We start from the raw sequence: 22,666 nt of genomic DNA, 5'->3' as shown, positions 1-22,666 counted from the left end.
TATTGTGTACATTTTTGGAACGGTGAGAATCTGTTAAAGTATGTGGGCTGTAACTCGCACTCGCCTAAACAGTGGTCAGGAAAAATGGAATATTATAAGTGGAAATGTCATTTTTACACTACTATTAGCGGCTAGCGACGAGATGACGATATGCTAATGTTTGTTTGCCGTTTTCAAGTAGCACTCCTAGCTCTTTAATTCCGACGACGGCACTTTCCGACGCTTTATGGAATTACAGAGGAAACATTTAAAGCTAACTGTGGGTGTTTTTCTATTTTTACAGAGGACGTATACCTACAATGTACTACACCAGAGTTGCTAATGCTACTAGCCGTTAGCCCTGAACCAATGCAAGTAAATAAACCGTCAAGTAATTAAAACAGCATGGGCTTGGTAAAGAGGATTTCGTCTGCTGCAAGCGCCCAGATCAAGGTAAAGTGGATTTTATTTATATTTTTTTTCTTAATTGTATATAGGTACTATAAAGTAATTTTTTTGTGATGTTTCCGACTGAGAGGGCTTTTTGGTGTGTGGCTCTCTGCAGGCCGCTGCATAGAATTTAAGTTATCAATCATTATTGGAGTCTATATTGGTTTAATAATCAACAAATAACAAATGTCCCCAATGGCATACAATGTATTCATTGAGGTTTTTAAAAACATTTACATGAAAGGGTTAATCCCAAAAAAATGTAAACAAATTCTTAGGTACAGTTTACTCTGTACAAATGAACCACTTTTAATGAAAAAAACAAATTGATGCAAATACACAATATACATTCACATTTCATTAATAAATGCAGGTGATTAAAATATTCAAATGTTAACTTTTTATCACAATATTTCAATATGTATAAAAATATATATGCTAGTATTTATTAAAAAAACATTGTTTTGTGGTTAGAAAATAAAAATAGACTTATTTTAATGTCTGCAGTATATGTATGATATCAACATGGTATATCAAATCAGAATGAGTCTTTTGAAATATGGATAAGCCAATAATATACACTTTAGATGTATTTCAATACATGACAAATAAAGGGTTAAGTTCTCATTTCAGTGCGATTGACGGGGCGAGACGTCCATTCCATTTTGACTGGTAAACGTTGATTAGCTTGTTCCTCCCAGTCAGAATGATTTAGCCTCGTCGATGATAGCCAATCAGCTAACAGTGCCACTATGCTAGCGCGAGATCTTGGGAGCCACCTGTCGGTTGCTCTTTTTGAAGCAGTGACCCCTTTTTACAAGGTCATCTTGGCTGGAGTGCTGCAAAGTTGGGATGTGTTGCAACCCCCCTGGCGAAAGTTGTTCGCTCCTCCTTAGGCGGCCATCCAGATGGTGAAAGAGAGCAAGAGGGTGGCAAAAAGCGGGGCGGGAGTGGCGCAACCCAGGAAAAGCAGGAAGGCGGCGCCGCACAAGGCCGTCAGGCACGAGCTGGTGCGGCTGCACACGATCTTGCGCAGCGTCGTGCAGAACTGATATGCAGGGAAGGGAAAAAAACAAACACTCAAATTCAAGACTTAAAGCCACCATTTCACCCCTAATAAGAAATGCATACAAATACAATACCAACAATTTTGAGTAAAACTATCCCGTATTTTCCGCACTATAAGGCGCAACCATATTCTGATCAATATTGGTTAATCATTGTATAGAATTCCCTTTAGCACAGCTCCATCTTGTCGGTGTATAACACTACTCCTAACCACTATTACTACTACTACAGCTCCAGCTAGTTGATGTATAACACAACCCCCTACTACTACAACAGCTCCATCTAGTAGAACTATAACACAGCACATTACTACAACATTTAGTGGATCTAAAGCACAACCCACTACTACTACTGAAGCTCCATCTTGTGGATGTATAATTGAACCTTTACTACTACTACAACTACAACTACAGTTCCATCTTGTAGATGTAGTATAACACAAGCCCCTACCATCACTTTCACAGCTCCATCTAGTGGATATAACACAATCCCCTACTACTACCACCAATTGGATCTCGCCCAGATTAATCTATTGGTCGGCTTTTTTTCCCGGAAAAATCCATTTAGTGTTTCAAGTTAACAATACATGGGGCCATTGGACATTAGATAAGGAATTTTTGGCAAAAAAAAAACAAACACAAACCCAAAATGGCAGCGGCTGGCCGTACCTGGTAGGTCTGGTAGCTGATGGCCATCCCGTATCTGCAGTACATGACGTAGTGCTCGCAGTTGTACCAGAGCAGACTGTAGGCCACGGCACCCAGCAGCTTCTCGGCCCGCTCGGCCACCCGCTCGGCGTCCAGCGGCGGCTGTTTGCACACGATGTCCGTGTGGTTGACCAGCACCGGCGAGCCGTAGGCGAAGTCCCCCAGCGAGTCCACCCGCACGCTAGCCACCTTGGCCACCACGCCCAGGATCAAGCGCTGGTTGCTCACCGCCCGGGACACCGCCGCCCGGTCGCGGGTGAGCACCGGGAGGATGTCCGGTATCAGGTGCGCCACCCGCCCCTCGCCCAGGTAAATGCCGAAGTGCGTGAACATGGTCCGGGGGACTTCCAGAAGGTCGCCCCTCTTGAAGCGGGTCGCCTCATACGCCGAGGCCGCCGGCTCTTCCTTCTTCTTGGAGCCGCTGGCGAAGAAGAAGCCGAGGAGCTGGAAGAGGAACATGCTGACCGGGACCGACGCTACGTACCTAGGTGGGGGCGCCGCCGCTTTTATGGGCGAGGATTAGCCCAGGAAAGGAGCTTTTTCGCTAAGAGTGCCGTGGCCGCTGCGGAATGTGAAATCGGGGGGCTCTTTTGTCAGGAATTAAGGTCGAGGCGGGAGCAAATCCTCCCACAACCCGCTTTTTCTTCTTGGCGTTATTCAGGACAAAACACGATACGGAATTCGCAGCGACCGTAAAAAGGGAAAATGACTGCACAAATGTCATTTTATAGGGAGAAAATGAATTTGGCACGCAACTTTTAACCATCAGGGAATGCCAACTTTTTGGTTGTTGACATCACAACCAGAATTGATGATCATGGCTAGCTTTCTGATGTTGCGCTAGCTTGCTAATGCGTGCCGACGGCAACAAGAGAATAGCGCGCCTACATATAGCTTGATAGCTCATTGTTGTTATGATGTTTTCTGCTTTTTAGTGGGTGGGGCCAAGGCAGCAAGATTCATCACAATCTACTTTCATTATAAAGCGTTTTTGTCATTTTTATGGATTGTTTTTTTGCCTAAATATGCTCTGCCATTGTTTTTTTCAGAGTCAGTGCCATTTTACTACTCATGTTAGCACGTTGTCTAAGCTCATTTCTTCTACTATCGGTGGCCATCTTGGGAAGGTCGACAAGTGGCGTTTCGACCTGGTGGCCATCTTGAGGAGAGATTGGAAACTAAATTTCAATCCGTATTTATTCTGAAACGTTAGAGCCTTATTTCTTAACTCTTGGATATGGATGCCTGCCTTTTTATGCCATATTAGAGTCTCTTATTGGAACAAACATATCTATAGATATGAACATACATTATAGCAACCCACAATCAACAGGAAATGTTTCTGGAATGCCCTAAAATGTATAATAAATGACTCAAAATCAACAGAAAATGACCTGAATGAAAATTAACATTTGTATTCTGCCGCCATCCTACTTCAAACAGATTGGACGAGAGACTCATTTACAGAAGGATGATGAGAAACCACCCGATTGGACGTCGAGCAGACTTGCAGATCAACTTTTCGACCAATGGATTGGCAACAAAGAAAATCACACTCCAATAGATCATGGTAAAATAACAATTTTATTATGTACACATTTTTACATGCTTTTTTAATTCCATTGAACTAACCGGCCATCCACAACGTGAAAGGGATAAGAATTGTGGGTAGTGTCGTCGAGGCAGCCGCGCCGCAATAGAGCATGGAGACCATTCCTAGCGTGGCGGTCGCAAGGACGCTGCGTTGATCTCGGATGAGACATTTGATGCTCTCGCAAAACTGAAAGTCACACACACAAACAAACACAGACATTTATTAGTGTCAATGGCAACAACAACAAAAAACAAAGCAGTCCAACTTTGACGAGAACATGGACGTCCGATCCATTTGAAGTATTTCACTATTAACAATTTGGAGCAAAAAAGTTTTTTTAATTCACCAGAATGTACTATTTGACCAGAGATTTATACATTATTTTATTTTTCAAATTTGCCATTTTTGTTGAAATGTTTTGAACTAAAAAAAATATTTAGCTAAACTGCACTCCATCTCTAACTTATTAGTATATTAAATTGAATTGAATTTTGAATAGATGTCCAACCCCTTTAAAGTGGAAGAGTGGCATTCGCTGCTGGTCTTCCTACTTTAAATGGATTAGGCGTTTATTGCCATCAATGGCAAAAAAACAACAAAACATCGACTTTCACGGAAACGTGGCCGCCAGGACTTTTTACACATGTGCCGTCAATTAAAATAAGTAACAGATGTCCAATCCGTTGGCAGCGGGAGGTCGGCAGCACACGAATACTTTATTCGCCCGTCCAGCCCTCCCACTTGAAACGCATCGGACGTCTCGCCCCGTCATATAGTCGCCCATCGCCCGCGAGTTACCCGGTCGGCCTGCCGACTGACCCCGCGCCCGTCTCTGCAGCGGGTGACAAAGTGCTCGCAATTGTTCCACAGCAAACTGTAGGGGAAGCCGCCCAGCGACGCCTCGGCCCGGCGGGCCGCCTCCTCAGCGGCGTCCTCGCCCCCGTCGGCGCGCTCCATCGGCAGGACCCGCGAGCCGTAAGCAAAGTCCTCCAGGCTGTCCACGCGCACCGCGGCGCGCCGGCACAGGCACCCGGCAATGAGCCGCGCGTTGCCCACCGCCGCGGCCAGGCGGCGCCGGTCGTCGGTCAGCACCGGGAGGATGTCCGGGATCAGGTGCGCCACCCGCCCGTCGCCCAGGTACACGCCGAAGTGAGTGAAGAATGTGCGTGGCACCTCCAGCAGGTCGCCCCGGCGGAGGAGCGGCGGAGGGGCGACCGGACGCTCGCGCGCCTGTCCCTGCGCCGGCGCCGGCGTGTGCTCATGCACCCCTTGTGAAAACAGGACCCTGACTTGGCACAGGAGGGAGATTTTCTCCACCAGGAAGGCGAACAGGCGGATCATGCTGGCGGTAAGCGAGTCGCTCCCGAGTCTGCCGTGTAGTTTGAATCAAATCTGCCCGTTTTATTATAGGAAGGCAACGCCCACCCAGAGTGTGGAGGCCCCGCCCCCTCCGTTCCCGTCCCTGCATGCGCTCACCAGATGAAGCCTTGGAGTCAGGTCAGATGTGTTCTTGCAACAAAAAAACTTTTTTTCTTTTTGGGTTTTCTCAAAAATACCAAAATGTAGTACTATAAAAGTCATCAATGGACAGGAAATATTGAGGTTTAATTAAAAAAAAAATGTTGGCAACACGGGGTTAAAAAAAACATTCACCCAGCCCAGATGGTGAGAAAAAAAATAGGCATGGGGTGCACCCACTTTTCATCCCATCTGTTGTAGCCAAACAGGAACAAACTGGAATGAGGAAGAGGGGGGATTGTTTCAAGATTCAATTTTTTTTTTAATCGTATACAAGCATTCCTTTTTATTTTCCTGTCCAATTCTGTTTGCTCACGTTTCTTGACCTACATACTGGAAAGGGAGTCATAAATTAAGGGTGACCACGTCCTAAGAGACTAAAGTTGGACAAACTACTTTATTTTTTATACATATAAAATGCAGTAGATAGAGAGACACTGGTTTTTTATTCCGAAAAATAAAATCAAAACATGATGCTTATCCAAAAATGGGACATTTTAAAAACGTGTTTCTCGACCATAAAGTGATGTTGACTTTCTTGTCTTTGATTGTTCATCACATGACGGGACGTTCATAACTTTACTTTGATCTCATCGGTTTATTTTCAAGTTAGCGAGCGGGACCGTTTTAAAAGTGGAAAACTTTTGTTGTTGTTTTTTTGGACAGGCAAAGAGGGGAGGGGGCAAAGTGGGAACAACAGGCTTTTTCTCTGGCCCCGCCGTCACGCCAAATTCAGCTGAGGAGATTTAGCTTAGCTTAGCGTCCGCGACCGACGCTTGAACCCGGAGACGCACGGCGACCTTTGTCTCGCTCGTGTTCGCGGATTCCAACGTTGTTTTTCGGTGACGTTGCGAGGAAGCGATGCAAATTGTAATGAAAGTCACCCTTAAAACCATCAGAAAGTCAAACCAAATCAATTGAAAGTGACCCCTAAGTACCTTGTTACCGAAAGGAAGTGACCAATAAAAAGGGGGTGACCCAGAAAGGCCCAAAAATCAAGAGGAAATTATACAAAATTGAGGAGATGTCACACGAAAAGGCCTCAAAATCATCCGAAAATGAACCTTAAATCAACAAGAAGTGACCCAAAATGTCAAGGAGGCGAAAATACCGCAAAAAGAATAGCAAGAGATCGCGAGAAAGCCTGTTTTTTTTTTTTTTTTTTGCTTACACGGCATGTCACGATTGGGAAAGCAGCTGAACGGCGCAAGCTTCGCCGTCCGTTTGTCAGATTCCAAATTTGTTTAGTCCGCTCGGCGTCATGGATGTTTGAGTCGAGGGTTCAGCCAGAAGTGAACGAACGAACGCCTCTCCGCCCAGACGCTCACCATCTGCGTGCTGACAAACAGTCCGGTTCACGCTCGGGTCGCTCGCCGTCCGTTCTTCTTTGGGTTGACAATATGTACCCGCTATCCTTGCCCCTCTTTATTTAATGACATCACCATCGACATTTCTTTGGACAGTTATTTGACCTTTAACCCTTTGTATGTTGCTCTTTAAAATAGCTTAAATACAGTGGTGAGTAGAGTAGGCAAATATTTGACTCGTTCAAGAGTAGAGTTCCTTCAAAATATTACTATTCACGTCAAAGTAGTCGTACCAAAAATCCCTTAAAGCAAGTAAAAAAGTACTTAGTGTAAAGTCTACTCACACGCTTACTGTATATTCTCGCAAATAAGCCGTATTTGTAACAAAAAAAAATGGCATTGCTCTACACATTTTGCAGTAGATGTCGGCAAAATAACATTTACTATTTATTGGTTGTTTTCTGTTTTGCAGTGAGAATACAACCATTACTTGATGAATTACTAACTTCCTTTTGATATTGAGCCTAATAATGTGCTTTTGATTCATACAGTACCTGAGAAGATGATTTTTCTTAAGATTTTCCCTTCAAAGTAACACATTTGTGCTCCCTATTAAATCCATGAATATGGAGGTGAAAATTGTGAATCAGGGGGCGGCTTATACGCGAGAAATTGTCAAATTCAATGATTTTATGGCAATTTTAAGGGTGCGCAAGTGATATGCAAGGAAATACGGTATATTTGATTTATCTAGCTTTTTTGATCATATCACGTGACCATATTAGCCCCTCTCCAAAATAAAAACATCAGAAAAGATATGAAACCTCACACTTTGGCCTCCCCATAGCATCAGTGCCCTCTAGTGGACAAATATTTTCTATCATGAAATGGAAAAAAAATGTGCAATTTCAACTTTTTGTAGAAAATCTAAACTTTAGATATTCTTTGCTATTTTCCTCTTTAGTATTTGTTCATGTTATTCAAAAAAATGGACAGAAAATATTGTTTTGATTTTTTTTTAAATTGTTAGGCAATGCGGGATTAGAAAGAAAAACATTCACCCAAAATGAAAAGGAAATGACCCGTAAAGTGACCCCCAAATCAAAAGAAAATGACCTTAAATTAACTCATTGGCCTCTATTGACGGCCAATCGGTTAGCCGTGTTTCCTAAATGATATCGTACGGTGAGCTAGCCACCTTTTATGTCAACAACATTACGTCATTTCTCCATAAATGGTTTTTTTTTTATTTCATTCTTATCATTTTGTACTCAAAAAGACTCATTTTTGGCCCCGCCCACTACACGCGAAGGTCAACAAAGCTTGCCGCTTTAGTACTGGGCGTCCCAAACGCGACCTTTGGCCTTCCAGGCAGTCCAGAAAAAGTTGGATTTTATTTAGTAAAGCTTAAAAAAAATAGCAGGGTAGAAAAAGTTTGCATGTCACTTCCTTTTCATTTTGGGGTCATTTATTTAATTCTTTTATTCCTCTTTCATTATTATAGTTCATCAGATAAATTTGGATTCATGATTGAATAACTACTTATATATACATTTTTATATATGTTTTATATAAAATGTTAATGGAACTTGTTATATTGCGGAGTGTTGATACAAAGTTGTTTTTTTTTAGTATGGCGGCGTGGAAAGGTGATGACAAAGTCTATTTTTCAATCACGAAAAGAACATCTTGGAAATGATGCCAGTGGCCGGTTGAGTCACGGTCACGGCTGTTTGCCTTCGAACGCCCGCCCCATGCCGCGCTGACGCAGGGAGGTCAAAAGGGAGGACCGGCTCAGATAAATAGGAACTTTTTCACAATCGGCACACTGGACAAAAAGGACAAAATGGCTACACCGCCGGCGACCTACGCTGGACTCTTGCTTCTCTTCTCCTATGCTTCCGCCGTAAGTCCTGACAAAAATTGAACTGTTCTTTGATCAAACTTTATGTTTGTGGGTTAAAAAATCATGGAAAAAAAACAGGAAAACTGCAAAAAAAATATCTAGAAAAAAAAATCGGCATTCGGTTTTGAAAAAAGATGAAAAGATGAGCATGACTAAAAATATTGCTACTTTTTCATCCAAAATGTTTTTTCAACAAAACTTGACTTTTTGGTTGTTTGTTTTGTTTTGTTTTTTCTATATCCAAAATCTGCACTGACAAAAGAATCATCAAGAAAATAAAAACTGTTAAAGCTAAGGGAGAAAAAAAACAACTGCAAAAAAAATGCACCAAAAACCCAAACAACCACCAAAAAAGCGCAAATATACAACCCTCAAAAACAATTTTACTTATGTTTTCAATTCACAAAACAACCCTAAAATGTAATTTCTGAAAGTTCTTCTGTATTCATTTTCATGCAAAAAAATAATACCAATTATTTTTTTATTTTTTGGGTGGGTAGCAAATCCGAGGCGACAACATCGCCGTCCACAGCGACAGCAGCATGACGTGCCACAAGAACGACGGCTTTGTGAGTATACGTCCATAACCGATCCCATTTAAAAGGTGTTACCATTTGGAAAACAAAAAAATGGAAGGCCTACCAAAACATTAACATTCTGTCTATTGGCTGCCATTGACATTCTGCCTGAATTTAGGATCATTTAAAGGTCACTTCCTGTTCATTTGGAGTTACTTCCAAAACACTTCTTCTTTAGTAACTCAACCTAAATAGGAAGTAACCATAAATAAACAGGAAGCTACCCAAAATGAACAGGAAGAGACAGAAAATGCTAACAATTAGCTGCGGGTGACCCGTCTTTTCAATTTTTTTTGGCGTCCGGCAGGGCAAGTACTGTCCCACCATGTGCGGCGTGTCCGACTACATGCAACGCTACGCGTCGGCGGCCGACGACGGACTGGACGCTCTGCAGAGGGAGCTGGACACCATCACCAACCTGACGCGGAGAGCGGAGGAAAGCGTCATCTACATGAAAGACAGCCTTCAGACCGTCAACAAGAACGTCCAGTCCGGTAACTCGTTCACTTCGTAACGTGAAAAATTTTTTTAAGGTGGAAGACCCCGTTTTGTGGTATTGTGACTTATGTCAAACCTAGAATATATATTTATGGACTTTTGTAGACATCTCCTTCACAAGGTCTTCCAGTATGCTGGATGAAATCATCCGTTTTGAGAGGACCATCATTGAACAGGAGAAGCAAATATTGTAAGTTGACCATTTTCATATTCAATATTCATACATGTAATCACTAAAATAATTTCACTATGACAGCTAAATGGAGAATGGCAGGCGCCATCGACAAGTACAGCATGTTATATCACTGTTTTTAAAACCGTGGCTCATTTCCTGTTCATTTTGAGTCACTTTCTGTTGAATTAGGGCAACGTAATACATACGTAATACTTTTACAGTCGAACCTCTACTTACGAATGCTTCTGGATACAAAAAATTCAGGTTACGAAACCCTTTACAAATCACCGTCCCAACATACAAAAACAAGATCCAACTTACGAAATCCCCCAAAACGTGAATGCCTTTCCCGTATCCGTTATTTTATTTTCAAATTCTCCCGGTAATGTTGCTTCCTGTTTAATTTCACTCATTTCCTGCTGATTTGGGGACATTTAAAAGCTGTTTATCCTAATACACATTTTGGGGCAATCTCCAGTTACATTTTGGATCATTTCTTCTTGATTTAGGACATTTTGGTCTAATTTCTTTTTTAGGGCATTCTAGCTCACATTCTATCATTCTCTGCCTGTACGTTCTGGACAAAGAAAGTGTTTTAAATCACGAATGAATGATCATGTTTGAATTTTGTTTTTTTCGACGGCTCTAGCGAACTGGACGACGCGGTGGCGTCCAACGAACGGCGGATGGCGGACTTGAAGATGCTCTCCATTCAACTGCAGAAGACGTGCGATGAGCCTTGCAAGGACTCGGTGGTGATTGAGCCCACCACGGGAACGGGTACGGAAAAAAAAAACGACCTTTAGATTGTTGCCCAACGTGCGGCCCCCCTTTAGTCAAAGGCCGCCAAAATCAATATGTTAACTCAGTCAAAGGTCAACATGTGGAACTTGGCGTTCGGCGAGAAAAGTGACTTTTTTTCCTCTGTTTGCGCCAGATTGCCAGGATATCGCCAACAAAGGCGCCACCGTCAACGGCCTTTACTACGTCAAACCGGCCCAAGCCAGCCAACAGTTCTTGGTCTACTGCGAGATTGACAGCTTTGGGCGAGGCTTCACTGTCCTCCAGAGGGTACGAAAAAAAAAATCACATTTATGTATCGCAACCGCTGATGACAGAGGTTGCTAGTAAATGCGTTTTGTTTACCTGTACTTTCACCATGGCATACGTAATACATGGACACTCGCACTTTTACTTATGAATCTCTCTATGTACAAAATTTTCAGTTTACAAATGACCGTTCCAACATACAAAAAAAGATCCAATTTACGAAATCCCCCAAAAAGTCAATGCCTTTCTTGTATGGGTTATTTTATTTTGAAATTGTCAAGGTAATATTGCGGCCTGCTTTACTTCCGATTGGTGCCACAATTCATTTTAATACATAAATTAGTCATTTTCTTATCATTTTCTTTCATTTGTTTCACACCTTTCATACAAAAGTGGGACACTGACAATTTTTTAAAGGGATTAGTTGGTCATTTTTTGTTGTTGTTTTTTTGTCCCGGTAATATTGTGGCCTGCTTTACTTCCGATTGGAGCCTCAATTCATTTTAATACATAAATTAGTCATTTTCTTATCATTTTCTTTCATTTGTGTCTGTTTCTCACATCTTTCATACAAAAGTGGGACACTTTGACCATTTTTAAAGGGATTAGTTGGTCGTTTTTTGTTTTTTTTAGGGTCATGGAACGAATTACAGATTTTACATATGAAGTACTGCTCTGCTTACGAGAAATCCAAGTTACAAAAAAGTTCTGGAACCATTTTTTTTTTAGAGACAGGACGGTAGCTTGGATTTCCACAAAGACTGGATCCAATACAAGGAAGGCTTCGGCTACCTCTCCCCCGACGACAGCACCGAGTTCTGGCTGGGAAACGAGAAGATCCACCAGCTCTCGATTAGCAGCAACATACCCATGGTGCTGAGGGTCGAGCTGACGGATTGGGACGGCAACAAACGGTACGTCTTGGGTTTCTTCCCAAAAGGACAGGCGCATTCCATTTAAGCTTTCGGGCTACAGAGCTAACGCTAACTTGGCCGCCGCCACTTCAGCCACGCCGACTACGCCATGTTCCGCGTGGGGCCCGAGGCCGACATGTACCGGCTGACCTACGGCTACTACGCCGGCGGCGACGCCGGCGACGCCTTCGACGGCTTCGACTTCGGCGACGACCCCAGCGACAAGTACTTCACGTCGCACAACGGGATGCAGTTCAGCACCTTCGACAAGGACAACGACAAGTACGACGGCAACTGCGCCATGCAGGACGGCTCGGGCTGGTGGATGAACCGCTGCCACGCCGCCCATCTGAACGGGAAATACTACACGGGTGAGCTAACGTATTTTGCCTACTCGAAAAGTTGTTTCCTGTTGATTTGGGGGAATTTCTGGGTCACTTGCTGTTGAAGTGACTCAAAATCAACGGGAAGTGACCTGTAAATCGCCTAAAACGAACAGGATGTGACACGTAAATGGGCCTTTGATGCCATTTCCATACCTGTCAACCTCTGCCGATAACTGCCCTTATAAATGATTATGATTCCCCTTACAAACCCCCCAAAAACCTTACAAACACCGTTGACTCGTACGAGTCGTACGGTGTTTGTAAGGTTTTTGGGGGGTTTGTAAGGGGAATCATAATCATTTATAAGGGCAGTTATCGGCAGAGGTTGACAGGTATGCATTTCCGTTTGATTTTCCGCCACTTGCCGTGGATTTCGCCACAGGCGGGCGCTACACGGAGAAAGACGCCGGCGAATTCGGCTTCGACAACGGCGTCATCTGGGTGACGTGGCACAACCGCTGGTACTCCCTGAAAGAGACCACCATGAAGATCATCCCCATCACTCGCCTCACGGCGGGTGGCGGGCAGCAGGGCGTCAAGCAATTTGGTGGCCTGGTTTGAAAGGGAATAAAATTTTGTTTTTGACAACATGCTTTTGTGCACCAATACTTGGCATTAGCCCAATTCCGTATTAGGGTGTGAATATTTTAGTTGTAAATGTGCACAAAAAGGACTCTAAACCCGGAGATACGCCTATGATTCTTTTCATTTTCAGGCAAATACTATATTTAGCCACTAGAGGGGACGGAAGCCAATGTTTAATTTCTTGTGTTTTCCATCCAGTCGGAATTCCAGAATTTTCGTTGATTTGTGAGTCATTTTAGTTGGACGCAAAGCTAGGAATTATGACCAAACTAAATCCAGTCTCTGAATGTTTATGTTTGTTGAAGTCCAGGAGTGAATACACTGTTTGTGGCTTAGCCAAGTTTTCCACTTGGTGGGGGTTTTCTTTGCTCTTTGGGGGTCTTCCGATCCGAACCCACCACGTTTACCAACTGTGAAGCCCGCTGAGACGTTTCTTCTCACGTGACTTCAAATAGGAATATTTTGATGGATTCCAAAACTGGATTGAATGTGATTTTGCGCCAACTTTTCAACTTTTGGGGGATGGAAATATTAAGACCCACATGAACCTTCGTCGGAGTTTAGCAAGCTATCAAAGTGAGTTGAAAGAAACTTCAAACCCATAAAATCACCTCAATGACTTCATTTGATTTACTAATTCTTTTTTTCTGATTGCGGAAGTAGGCGAACATCTGGCGATGCAGGCGAACCGACCCCGCCCCCTTAACAAGGGCGTGGGGTTGACTTTATTTGCTTGCGTCTGACGTCACTCTCAGCAGCCGAGGGAGAGGATTCCGGAGTCGGATCAAAAGTTTTCCACGTCCTCCTTCTCGTCGCCGTCGTTGTTGTTGTCGTCGTCGTTGTCGATCGGGCATCGGCTGGCATCGCTACCATGTCCGGCGTAGCGTCCACCCTGGCCAAGCAGCGCGCCTTGGCGGCGGGCTTCGGCAGCAACCAGAAGGCCAATCCCTTCCTGGGCCAGAACTTCGGCGCCCTGCGGTCCCAGTGCCTGAGCGGCGGCAAGCTCTTCTGCGACCCCACCTTCCCGGCCGCCCCGGAGTCGCTGGGCTTCAAAGAACTGGGAGCCAACTCATACAAGACCCGCGGAGTGACATGGAAGCGACCCGGGGTACGTCCGCCAGACCGTCCCTCCGTCCGTCCACCCACTTTTTCCATGGCGTTTGACCATTTTTTTGTCCCTCCAGGAACTCGTGTCCTCACCTGAGTTTATCCTGGGCGGAGCTACCAGAACGGACATCTGCCAGGGAGCTCTGGGTCAGTTCAAACAACACATTTTTCAAAACTTCTTTTTGCACCCAGACGCAGTTAGAAAAGTTTTAATATTCCGCCTTTAATCTAAAAAAAACCTACCTAATAGCTTTCGAATTAGCTGGAAGGCTAAGTAACCACTTGGTGCTTGAATTTACAAGGAACAAATACACACCTAAGTACTATTAATGTAGTTATTCATTCATTTTCCGAACCACTTCTCCTCACAAATGGGTGCTGGAGCCTATCCCAGCTAACTAGGGGCACCAGGTGTGGGTCACCTTGAATTGGTGGCCAGCCAATCGCAGCGCACGAGGAGACACACCCTCAGCCCTAGTGCCATTTAGCATAGAATTAGCCTAGCATGCATGTATTTGGCATGTGGGAGGCAACCGGAAACCCACGAAAGCTCAGGCAGAACATGCAAATTCCACACTGGGAGGACCCATCTGGGATTGAACCCACGACCCCAGAACTGTGAGTCTGACGTGCTAACCGCTCAGTTGACATGCTGCCTAGTATTTATCTTAAAAGAAAAAATATAGAAACTTTGAGTGGTTAAAATATGCAAAAATACAAAATACAGTTTTTTAAATAAATAACATTAGTCAAATACTTATTTTTTCATGAGTGGTTAGCGCGTCCGCCTCAAAGTTCTGAGATGCAGGGTTCAATCCCAGTTTTGAACCTTTCTTCCAGGCTTGTGTGGGTTTTCTTCAGGTACTCTGATTTGCTCGTACATCCTAAAAATAAGCATGCTATGCCAATTGTACTTTAAATTGTCCTAGTTATGAGTGATTGATTGTGACAACAGGTCCCTTCCTGTACATTTTGAGACACTTAGTCTTAATGTTGAATAGGAAGTTTGTAGACAAAGTAATTAGTTTTACAATTGTTATGTAATTATTGTAATTGCATGTAATTAGACCAGTAGTATGGAGTATCATTATGGAATTGAAAATGTTGGTATCGAAACATTAGGAGGTGACTCTGAAATGCCCCAAATCAAGAGGAAGTGACCCGCTTTCAACAGGAAGTAACCCAGAAAAACAACAGGAAGTGACCCGATATTAACAAGTGATCCCGCAATGCCCCAAATCAACAGGAAGTGACCTTTTTATCAACAGGAAGTTACCCAAAATGCCCCAAATTAACACCAAGTGATCTGTCATCAATATGAAATAACCCGCAAATGTGCCAATAACAACACAAAGTAACCCGATATCAACAGGGAGTAACCCAAAGCAAGAGGAGGTGTCTTGGATGTTTAGCCGCCATGCCACCCCTGGCAATTTCCCCAGAAATTGCGTTTTTTTAGTGGGTGTGAAGCAAAGAGGGCCTAAAATTCCTGTGCATGTTGTGTGCGCAAGCTAGCGAGGACTTACTCAGAACGCTTGTGACTTGAACGCGGCCTTTGTGAAAGACCTTCGAGAGAGCTCTGGATTGGACTGACATTCCTGCGTGCGCGGACCACAACAGACGCGGGGGGAAAAAAGCCAGCCGCCGCAGGCTGAAAAAAACTAACGAAAAACAAAAAAGTGAGTCACAAAGCTGGTGACTCACTACTCACGCGGTCGGCAGGGTGTGTCTAACTGACTTGCCTGCTTGGGCGCGTGTACCAGCATGAAATGAGCAGACATCTTGACAGCTCGTGGGTGTTTTTTTCTATTTTTATTTTTTTATAAGTTTTTTACTACGGGCGGGAACCTCGTGGAATCTCCCAACAATTCTTGGAGTCAGGGAATCATTCTACGTGGAAAAAAGTCTTAAATAAAAATAAAATAGCTCTTTTCGTCTTTCTACTGTCAATTTCATCCCATTTGAGGCATTTTTCTGTAGTTTTTGGGTCACTTCCTGTTGATATTGGGCCATTTTGTGTCACTTCCAGTTGGTATTGGGCCATTTTGGGTGACTTCCTGTTGGTATTGGGCCATTTTGGGTGACTTCCTGTTGATTTTAATCAGTAGGATGAATGAATCAGTTTAAGCTAATTCCAACTTTCTTTCAATTGACTTTGGTGGCAATGCTAGCCCCATCCAACATGGCTGCCCTGAGCTGAGGCCATGTTGGTAGGGGCTATGAAAGCCTGTTTTCATAATTCTGTCCTCAATGAATCACTATTAAATGCCCAATCCCTTACAAGCGGGGTTCTGGCCACAAATGAATGCTCATCCGTTCGCTACCAACATTTCTGTTTTAAATAAATATAATATTTTCAGAAACGGTCGATACGGCGTGAACAGGGTGGGAATTAACAGAACGATCGCATGCACGCAGGTGACTGCTGGCTGTTGGCGGCCATCGCCTCGCTGACCCTCAACGAGTACGTGATGGCCCGCGTCGTCCCCGAAGACCAAAACTTTCAGGACTCCTATGCCGGAATCTTTCACTTTCAGGTTACGCTCATTCCTTTAAATTTACCGTATTTTCACGACTATACGGCGCATCGTATTTTTAGCCGCAGTGTCAATAACGAGTGCTATTTCTGTATTTTACACACACAAAGGACGCACCGTTTTTACAGACGCAGCCAGGCATGGCAAAACATACACCAGCTTAAACATACACGCTACACCCACACGCTAAAAACACTGAGTTCGGTTGTACTTTATTTAGCAATTTTACAATGTACTCGCGTCATCATCACCCACAAATCCATCAAAGTCCTCATTTTCTGTGTCCGAATTGAACAATTGTCCAAATGAGTCATCAAAAACGCTGAGTTTTATACGTTCCTTCAGGCGGCCACAATCCATTCGCAAATAGTAGCTAGCTAGTAGCTAGCGTGACTATTCCAACGCTGCTTTCCATGCTTCGTAAAGCTGTGTTGATGTCGATGTATACAGGCCACAATCCATTGGGTGTATTGACAAAAGAACTACATATCCCAGCAGTCACTGCACAGTACTTTTTCTACGGGGAAAATAGAGTCGGGGGCTGCTTACCGTAGTTGTGAGAGCTGTAGAGGATGGTGTACCCTATCGACTGATTTGTTTCATTTTATCGTGATAACAATTTTAGTATTGGTCCATATATAAAGCGCACTGGATTATAAGGCGCCCTGTCTATTTTGGAGAAAATTTAAGACTTATGTGCGCCTTATAGTCGTGAAAATACGGCACTTCCTGTTAATTTCCCCCAAAAATGTGGGGAACATGAATTGAGTGTTTTGTTGGCGCCACGCTTTTCAGTTGTGGCAGTACGGCGAGTGGGTGGATGTGGTGATCGACGACCGCCTGCCGGTCAAAGACGGCGAGCTCCTCTTCGTGCACTCGGCGGAGGGTCGCGAGTTTTGGAGCGCGCTTCTGGAGAAAGCCTATGCCAAGTGAGTATGCCCCGCCCTCCCCCAGCCTTGGACTCCGTTAGCGAGCGCTAGCCGTGCCTTCCAGGGTGAACGGCAGCTACGAGGCCCTGTCGGGGGGCTCCACCACGGAGGGCTTCGAGGATTTCACGGGCGGAATCGCCGAGAACTTTGACCTCCAACACCCTCCCAACGACCTCTTTGAAATCCTGCGAAAAGCCTTGGAAGCGGGAGCGCTACTGGGATGCTCCATCGACGTAAGTGGCGTCTTTGTGCGCTAGGGTTAGCCAAAGGTGCTATGAAAGCGAATGTAAATGCGTACAAAACTATATTTTGGATGCAAATCCTTCCAAAAAGCTGCAGAGAAGATATGCTAATTAGTTTTTCGTAGACCCGCCCACTAAAAACTAGAAAATGATGTTGAAAAAAATGAAAATATTCTATTCTGTAGAGTATGAATGAGCTACAAAGTGCCTGTCGGGCCGAGCTTGAAGCCACTAACGGGCCACTTCTGGCCCACAGGCTGCAGGTTTGACATGGTGGTGTAAAATTTCAAAATAAAGGCAGTCATTTTTTTTATTAGCATTTCACAGCACCTGAAGTCAAGTCATATTAATGAATTGTTTGCCTCATGCCCACAGATCACCAGCGCCGCCGACTCGGAGGCGGTAACCCGTCAGAAGCTGGTCAAAGGCCACGCCTACTCCCTGACGGGCGCCGTGGAGGTCAGAGGTCGCATAGTGACGGGGTGGCGCGGGAGCCATGTCGTACCGCGTCCACACCCTCGCCGCTTCCTGTCTCGCAGGTCAACTTCCGAGGTCGTCCGGAGAAGCTGATTCGGGTCCGGAACCCCTGGGGTCAAGTGGAATGGACCGGCAGCTGGAGCGACGGGTACGGCGCCCGCCCGGGAAGCCGTTTCCCGACCCTCGCTTCACCCCCCTTTTCCGCTCCCGCAGGTCCTCCGAGTGGAACTACGTGCAGGGAGACTGTCCGAACGCCAACGCCGAGGACGGCGAATTCTGGTAAGATGTTACCCTATCACTACCTATTGGCCTTCCATTCAACGCACTCCCCCCACAGGATGTCCTACCGCGACTTCTTGCGTCACTACTCGCGGGTGGAGCTGTGCACTCTGACGCCGGACACCATCTTGGACGACACGGTCAAGCACTGGAGCGTCAACAAGTTCGACGGCTCGTGGCGACGCGGCTCCACGGCCGGCGGCTGCCGGAACCACCCCTGTGAGTGGGTTCGGATCGGTCCTGGAGGGACGGCCCAGCGGGCGCTGACGACGATGGTGCTCCCCGGCAGACACCTTCTGGATGAACCCGCAGTTCGTCATCAAGCTGAACGCCGAGGACGACGACCCGGACGACAACGAGGTGGGCTGCAGCTTGGTCTTGGGTTTGATCCAGAAGAACCGCAGGAAGCTCCGCAAGCAGGGAGAGGACATGCACACCATCGGATTCGCCATCTACGAGGTACCCGCCGCGACCTTCGTGGCTTCCTCTTTCATTCGCCGTCAATGGCAGACTCACTAGAACAAGGGTGTCAGACTCGGGTTGGTTCGCGGGCCGCTTTAACGTCAACTTGATTTCACGTGGGCCGGACCATTTTAGATAGAATATTTAGATTATTTTATTTTTATAAATGGATTAAAAGACCTGAATATTCAGTTTTTTATAGATCTAAAACAATGTTTATTTTAGCTTTTTTTAAATATATTTTTAGATTTTACAAAATGATTTTTGAACTATAAACACAGAAAAAATGGATTAAAAAATTACAATTATTGATTTAAAAGAGGGAAATTCAGGAAATTTAATATACATCTATACTCCATTTTAATTTGATCCTAAAACAGAAAGTCAGCACTCATGATTTACTTTCCCGGGCCACACAAAATGATGCGGTGGGCCAGATTTGGCCCCCGGGCCGCCACTTTGACACATGTGCGCTAGAAGGTGCTCTGAGAAAAATAGGTTGAGAAATAAGCTAGCTCGCTTCATTGACTTTAAATGGGAATGTTGCCAAAGGGCAGCCATTTTGGCAGGGGCCGTGAAAGTTCATTTCACGTTTCAGATATCAATTGAAAGAAGTTGAGGTCCAATCCGTTTGACGTGGGAGGGTGGCAGCAAGATTTTTAAAATTTGTCATTTGACGCAATGTTTTTATTTATTCATTTTTATTATTTTTTGTCTTTCAGCTTCCCGAGCAGGTGAGCGGCGGACAAGGCGGCGAGCCGCAGGGTCCCCCACGGTAACGCCGGCGGCTTTCTTTGCGCCTCAGTTCCAAGGGCGGCAGGAGGTGCACCTGGACAAGAACTATTTCATGACGCACGCCCAGACGGCCCGCTCGGAAACCTTCGTCAACCTCCGCGAAGTCAGCACTCGCTTCAAGTTGCCGCCCGGCGAGTACCTGGTGGTGCCCTCCACCTTCGAACCGAACCTCAACGGCGACTTCTGCATACGCGTCTTCTCCGAGAAGAGCAGTCAGACGGTGTAAGCCGAGATGGGGGGAGCCTAGATGGGGCGGGGCGGGGCCGGGTACCGCCTCCTCGTCACCCATCCATCTTTGCTTTTTCAGGCCTTTTGACGACCCGGTCACCGCAGATCTCGATGATGTAAGTTGTGTGTTTCTATCTTTCGGGAAATAAAAAAAATATCATAATAATATCAAAAACTTTTTGTTATATTATATTTAAATATGATGATTGTGATACCCAGCCGAGCATCAAAGACACTTTCTGCCTGATCCATTTCAGGAATTTGTTCCAGAGGAGGAAGTGGACGCGGCGTTCCGAGGCCTGTTCGCCAAGCTAGCGGGACCCGTACGTGCGCACGCCTCGCCGCTAACCGTAAGATAATTGCTAACACGCGCTGCCGTAGGATATGGAGATATCGGCGGCGGAACTGAGGACCATCATGAACAAGATCGTCTCCAAACGTGAGTTTCCGCTCGACTTGACCGACCGATCGATCGTTTTCTGACGTTCGGCTTTTTTCTCGCTAACAGGAACCGACATTAAGACCAACGGCTTTAGCATGGAGACCTGCAGAGTCATGGTCAACCTCATGGACGTATCCTTACTTTGCTCAGGCTTCCACGTTTTTCAAAAAAATAATAATAATAATAATTACAAAATATGACTGCATCCGGTCGGGGAGTGCTTAGCGCGTCGCGTCGGCCTCGCAGTTCTGGGGTCAAAGGTTCAAACCCAGGTGGGTTCCCCCTGGTAGTCCTCCTACATCCCAAAAGAATCCATGCATGCTAGGCTAATTGTATGCTAAATTTGCTCCTTGGTATGAGAATGAGCGGGATGCTAGTCCGTCTCCTTGCGCCCTGCGATTGGCTGGCCACCAATTCAGCCTGTCCCATAGTTAGCTAGGAGAGGCTCCAGCACCCCCCACCCCCGTGAGCGCCTCTCCGCTACTCAGATGAAGATTTGATTCTTGACACGGTGCGGCAGGAGAGCAGCAACGGCAAGTTGGGGCTGGCCGAGTTTGCCACATTGTGGAAGAAAGTGCAGCGCTACCTGGTAAAGTGTTAGCTTTAGCCCGTGGGTCCGTTGCCCTCAACTGACCTGTCCTACCTTCTCTTGTTCTCTGTATTTGACAGTCCATCTACAAGAAGAACGACGCGGACAACTCGGGCACCATGAGCACCCCCGAGATGAGAGTAGCCTTTAAAGACGCCGGTGAGTTTGGTCCTGTCTCGCTAAATGCTAACAGCTTCCACTTTCTAGAACACGGCAGGGAAAACTGGTAGCTTTTTGGGGGGCTAGACAGTTAAAATGTACCCATCTCACTTATGGCCGAGATTAAAATTTTGTTGGACAGCTATTCAAAATATGAGACTTGACCCTATAAAGTGGTTGCCCTAATGGCTGTTAGAGTGCGGTTTAAAAAATACAATAAATAATGCACAAATTACTTAAGTGCACTTTGCAATGCAATGGATTCCAAAGTAATAATTAGCAGACTGAAATGAAAGAAATAGTTTTTATTATCACATTGGATGCCATTGACAGCGATAGATGTCAAATCCACAAGTCACACTTTCTTTCATAGTTTGGCTACTATTGTCACTTTAATGTTTTTTCTTTGTTTCTTATCAAATTTAAAAAAAACTGCCATCCCAAAAGGGCAACTTGTATTTTTCATTATTGTGCATTATTTGGCTGGTGCGACTTATAGTCCCAAAAATACGGCAATTGCATTCGGTATAATAGTGAATTCAATAATAGTATTATTTCACACTTTGTTGGTGTTTTTTAATGTATAAAAGACATTTGAAATCCGTTTGAATGCATTTCTAAAAGTGACCTAAATGTTGAGTAAACAAACAGGAATAATTTTGAAGTATTTTGTGATTTTTGCTGGCAGGTTTCAGCCTGAACAACGCCATCTACCAGCTGCTAGTGGCCCGCTACGCCGAACCCGACCTGACGTTGGACTTTGACAACTTTGTGTGCTGCTTGATGAGGCTGGAGATCATGTTCCGTAAGATACCCCCCCGCTGGTGTTTTCCCCAAAGTGGTTGGCAAAACGGAGTGCCTTTTGCGTCCTCAGGAATCTTCCAGAAGATGGACCCCGACGGCAACGGCTCCATCCAGCTCGACTTCAAACAGGTCAAAGTTCATCTTTGTCACTCAAAAGCACGTGCCGCCGTCTTGACCGTGGTGTCCTCCTTTCTTTCTTATAGTGGTTGACCTTCTCCATGATCTGAAGGATCCGCCTCCGGTCCCGCCCCCTTCGGGATAAGCAATTTTGTATCTACTCCAATGTAATGCGATATTAAGATGGAGTGTTAGGGCGAATGAAAGGAAAGAAAAATTGGACTGTGTGAATGAAATTGTAATATTAACGTGCGCTATTATGACATCAAAATTATATTAAGAGGAAAGTCAAACAAAATTAACAATCTTGACTTTAGAAATGGTTTCACAAATAAGGAAATCCGAGAGCTTTAGGGTCATTAACATCAAATTAGAATCAATAGAAAGATTCATACTCATTTTAATCTCTTAATATTACAACTGCCATATTGTAATATGACGACTTCATCTTCAAACTCCGATTTTTTCGACTTTGTTTGGCCTTAACACTGCGTCGTATGATATAACTTTATAACTGCGAGAAAAATTTACAATAAAAGTTGAACAATTGGCGTTCTTTGTCTCGAATTATACTTCAGGTAATGTACTTTTTGACTGTTTCAGTGCCATTAACTGCGGTAGACGTCCAGTCATCCCCTATTTTAATGAGTTTGTCACAAACATCCGATCTATTGGAGCGAATTGGACGTCTACTTGTGATGAATTCCTTTTAATTCACAGAATGAAAAGGCCTTCCTTGATTGCCATGTTGGTAAGTATAAGACATTCCCACCAGTGTAAAAAC

General features: G+C 44.7%; 3 protein-coding genes across 6 annotated transcripts; 2 read left to right on the top strand and 1 right to left on the bottom strand.

Annotated features, from left to right (window-relative positions):
- Positions 1-767: 767 nt before the first annotated feature.
- Positions 768-3,757, bottom strand: LOC144078021 (lecithin retinol acyltransferase-like). The gene is made up of 3 exons (XM_077606198.1): positions 3,648-3,757; positions 2,166-2,692; positions 768-1,477 (listed from the first exon to the last, which is right to left on the bottom strand). The coding sequence occupies exons 2-3, from the start codon at positions 2,661-2,663 to the stop codon at positions 1,322-1,324; spliced, it is 654 nt and encodes a 217-aa protein (XP_077462324.1). The 5' UTR covers positions 2,664-2,692; positions 3,648-3,757; the 3' UTR covers positions 768-1,321.
- fgg (fibrinogen gamma chain) lies at positions 3,757-12,720 on the top strand. 3 transcript variants are annotated; one of them, XM_077606197.1, is made up of 14 exons: positions 3,757-3,774; positions 4,669-4,911; positions 5,080-5,146; positions 5,209-5,295; positions 8,256-8,272; positions 8,395-8,529; positions 9,030-9,098; positions 9,415-9,601; positions 9,711-9,795; positions 10,430-10,560; positions 10,718-10,851; positions 11,560-11,744; positions 11,838-12,115; positions 12,513-12,720. In XM_077606197.1, the coding sequence occupies exons 1-14, from the start codon at positions 3,772-3,774 to the stop codon at positions 12,689-12,691; spliced, it is 1,800 nt and encodes a 599-aa protein (XP_077462323.1). In that variant the 5' UTR covers positions 3,757-3,771; the 3' UTR covers positions 12,692-12,720. The 3 variants fall into 3 exon arrangements, with proteins under 3 accessions (XP_077462323.1, XP_077462322.1, XP_077462321.1); XM_077606196.1 differs by having other exon boundaries at positions 4,669-4,935; XM_077606195.1 differs by having other exon boundaries at positions 4,669-4,947.
- On the top strand, positions 12,715-22,434 carry LOC144078018 (calpain-2 catalytic subunit-like). 2 transcript variants are annotated; one of them, XM_077606194.1, is made up of 22 exons: positions 12,715-13,291; positions 13,379-13,823; positions 13,900-13,969; positions 16,241-16,359; positions 17,155-17,288; positions 17,353-17,521; positions 17,906-17,989; positions 18,070-18,155; positions 18,221-18,286; positions 18,345-18,505; positions 18,576-18,745; positions 19,471-19,482; positions 19,554-19,765; positions 19,851-19,887; positions 20,029-20,094; positions 20,153-20,210; positions 20,280-20,344; positions 20,734-20,802; positions 20,883-20,961; positions 21,650-21,766; positions 21,836-21,894; positions 21,969-22,434. In XM_077606194.1, exons 2-22 carry the CDS (start codon positions 13,587-13,589, stop codon positions 21,990-21,992), a joined length of 2,094 nt encoding a protein of 697 aa, XP_077462320.1. In that variant the 5' UTR covers positions 12,715-13,291; positions 13,379-13,586; the 3' UTR covers positions 21,993-22,434. The 2 variants fall into 2 exon arrangements, with proteins under 2 accessions (XP_077462320.1, XP_077462319.1); XM_077606193.1 differs by having other exon boundaries at positions 13,376-13,823.
- The last annotated feature ends 232 nt before the right edge of the window (positions 22,435-22,666 follow it).

Source organism: Stigmatopora argus, chromosome 7 (assembly GCF_051989625.1).
Source record: "Stigmatopora argus isolate UIUO_Sarg chromosome 7, RoL_Sarg_1.0, whole genome shotgun sequence".
NCBI classification, from domain to species: domain Eukaryota; kingdom Metazoa; phylum Chordata; class Actinopteri; order Syngnathiformes; family Syngnathidae; genus Stigmatopora; species Stigmatopora argus.
The sequence above is the reverse complement of the archived record's forward strand: the minus strand, read 5'-3'. Positions and strand labels throughout refer to the sequence as shown.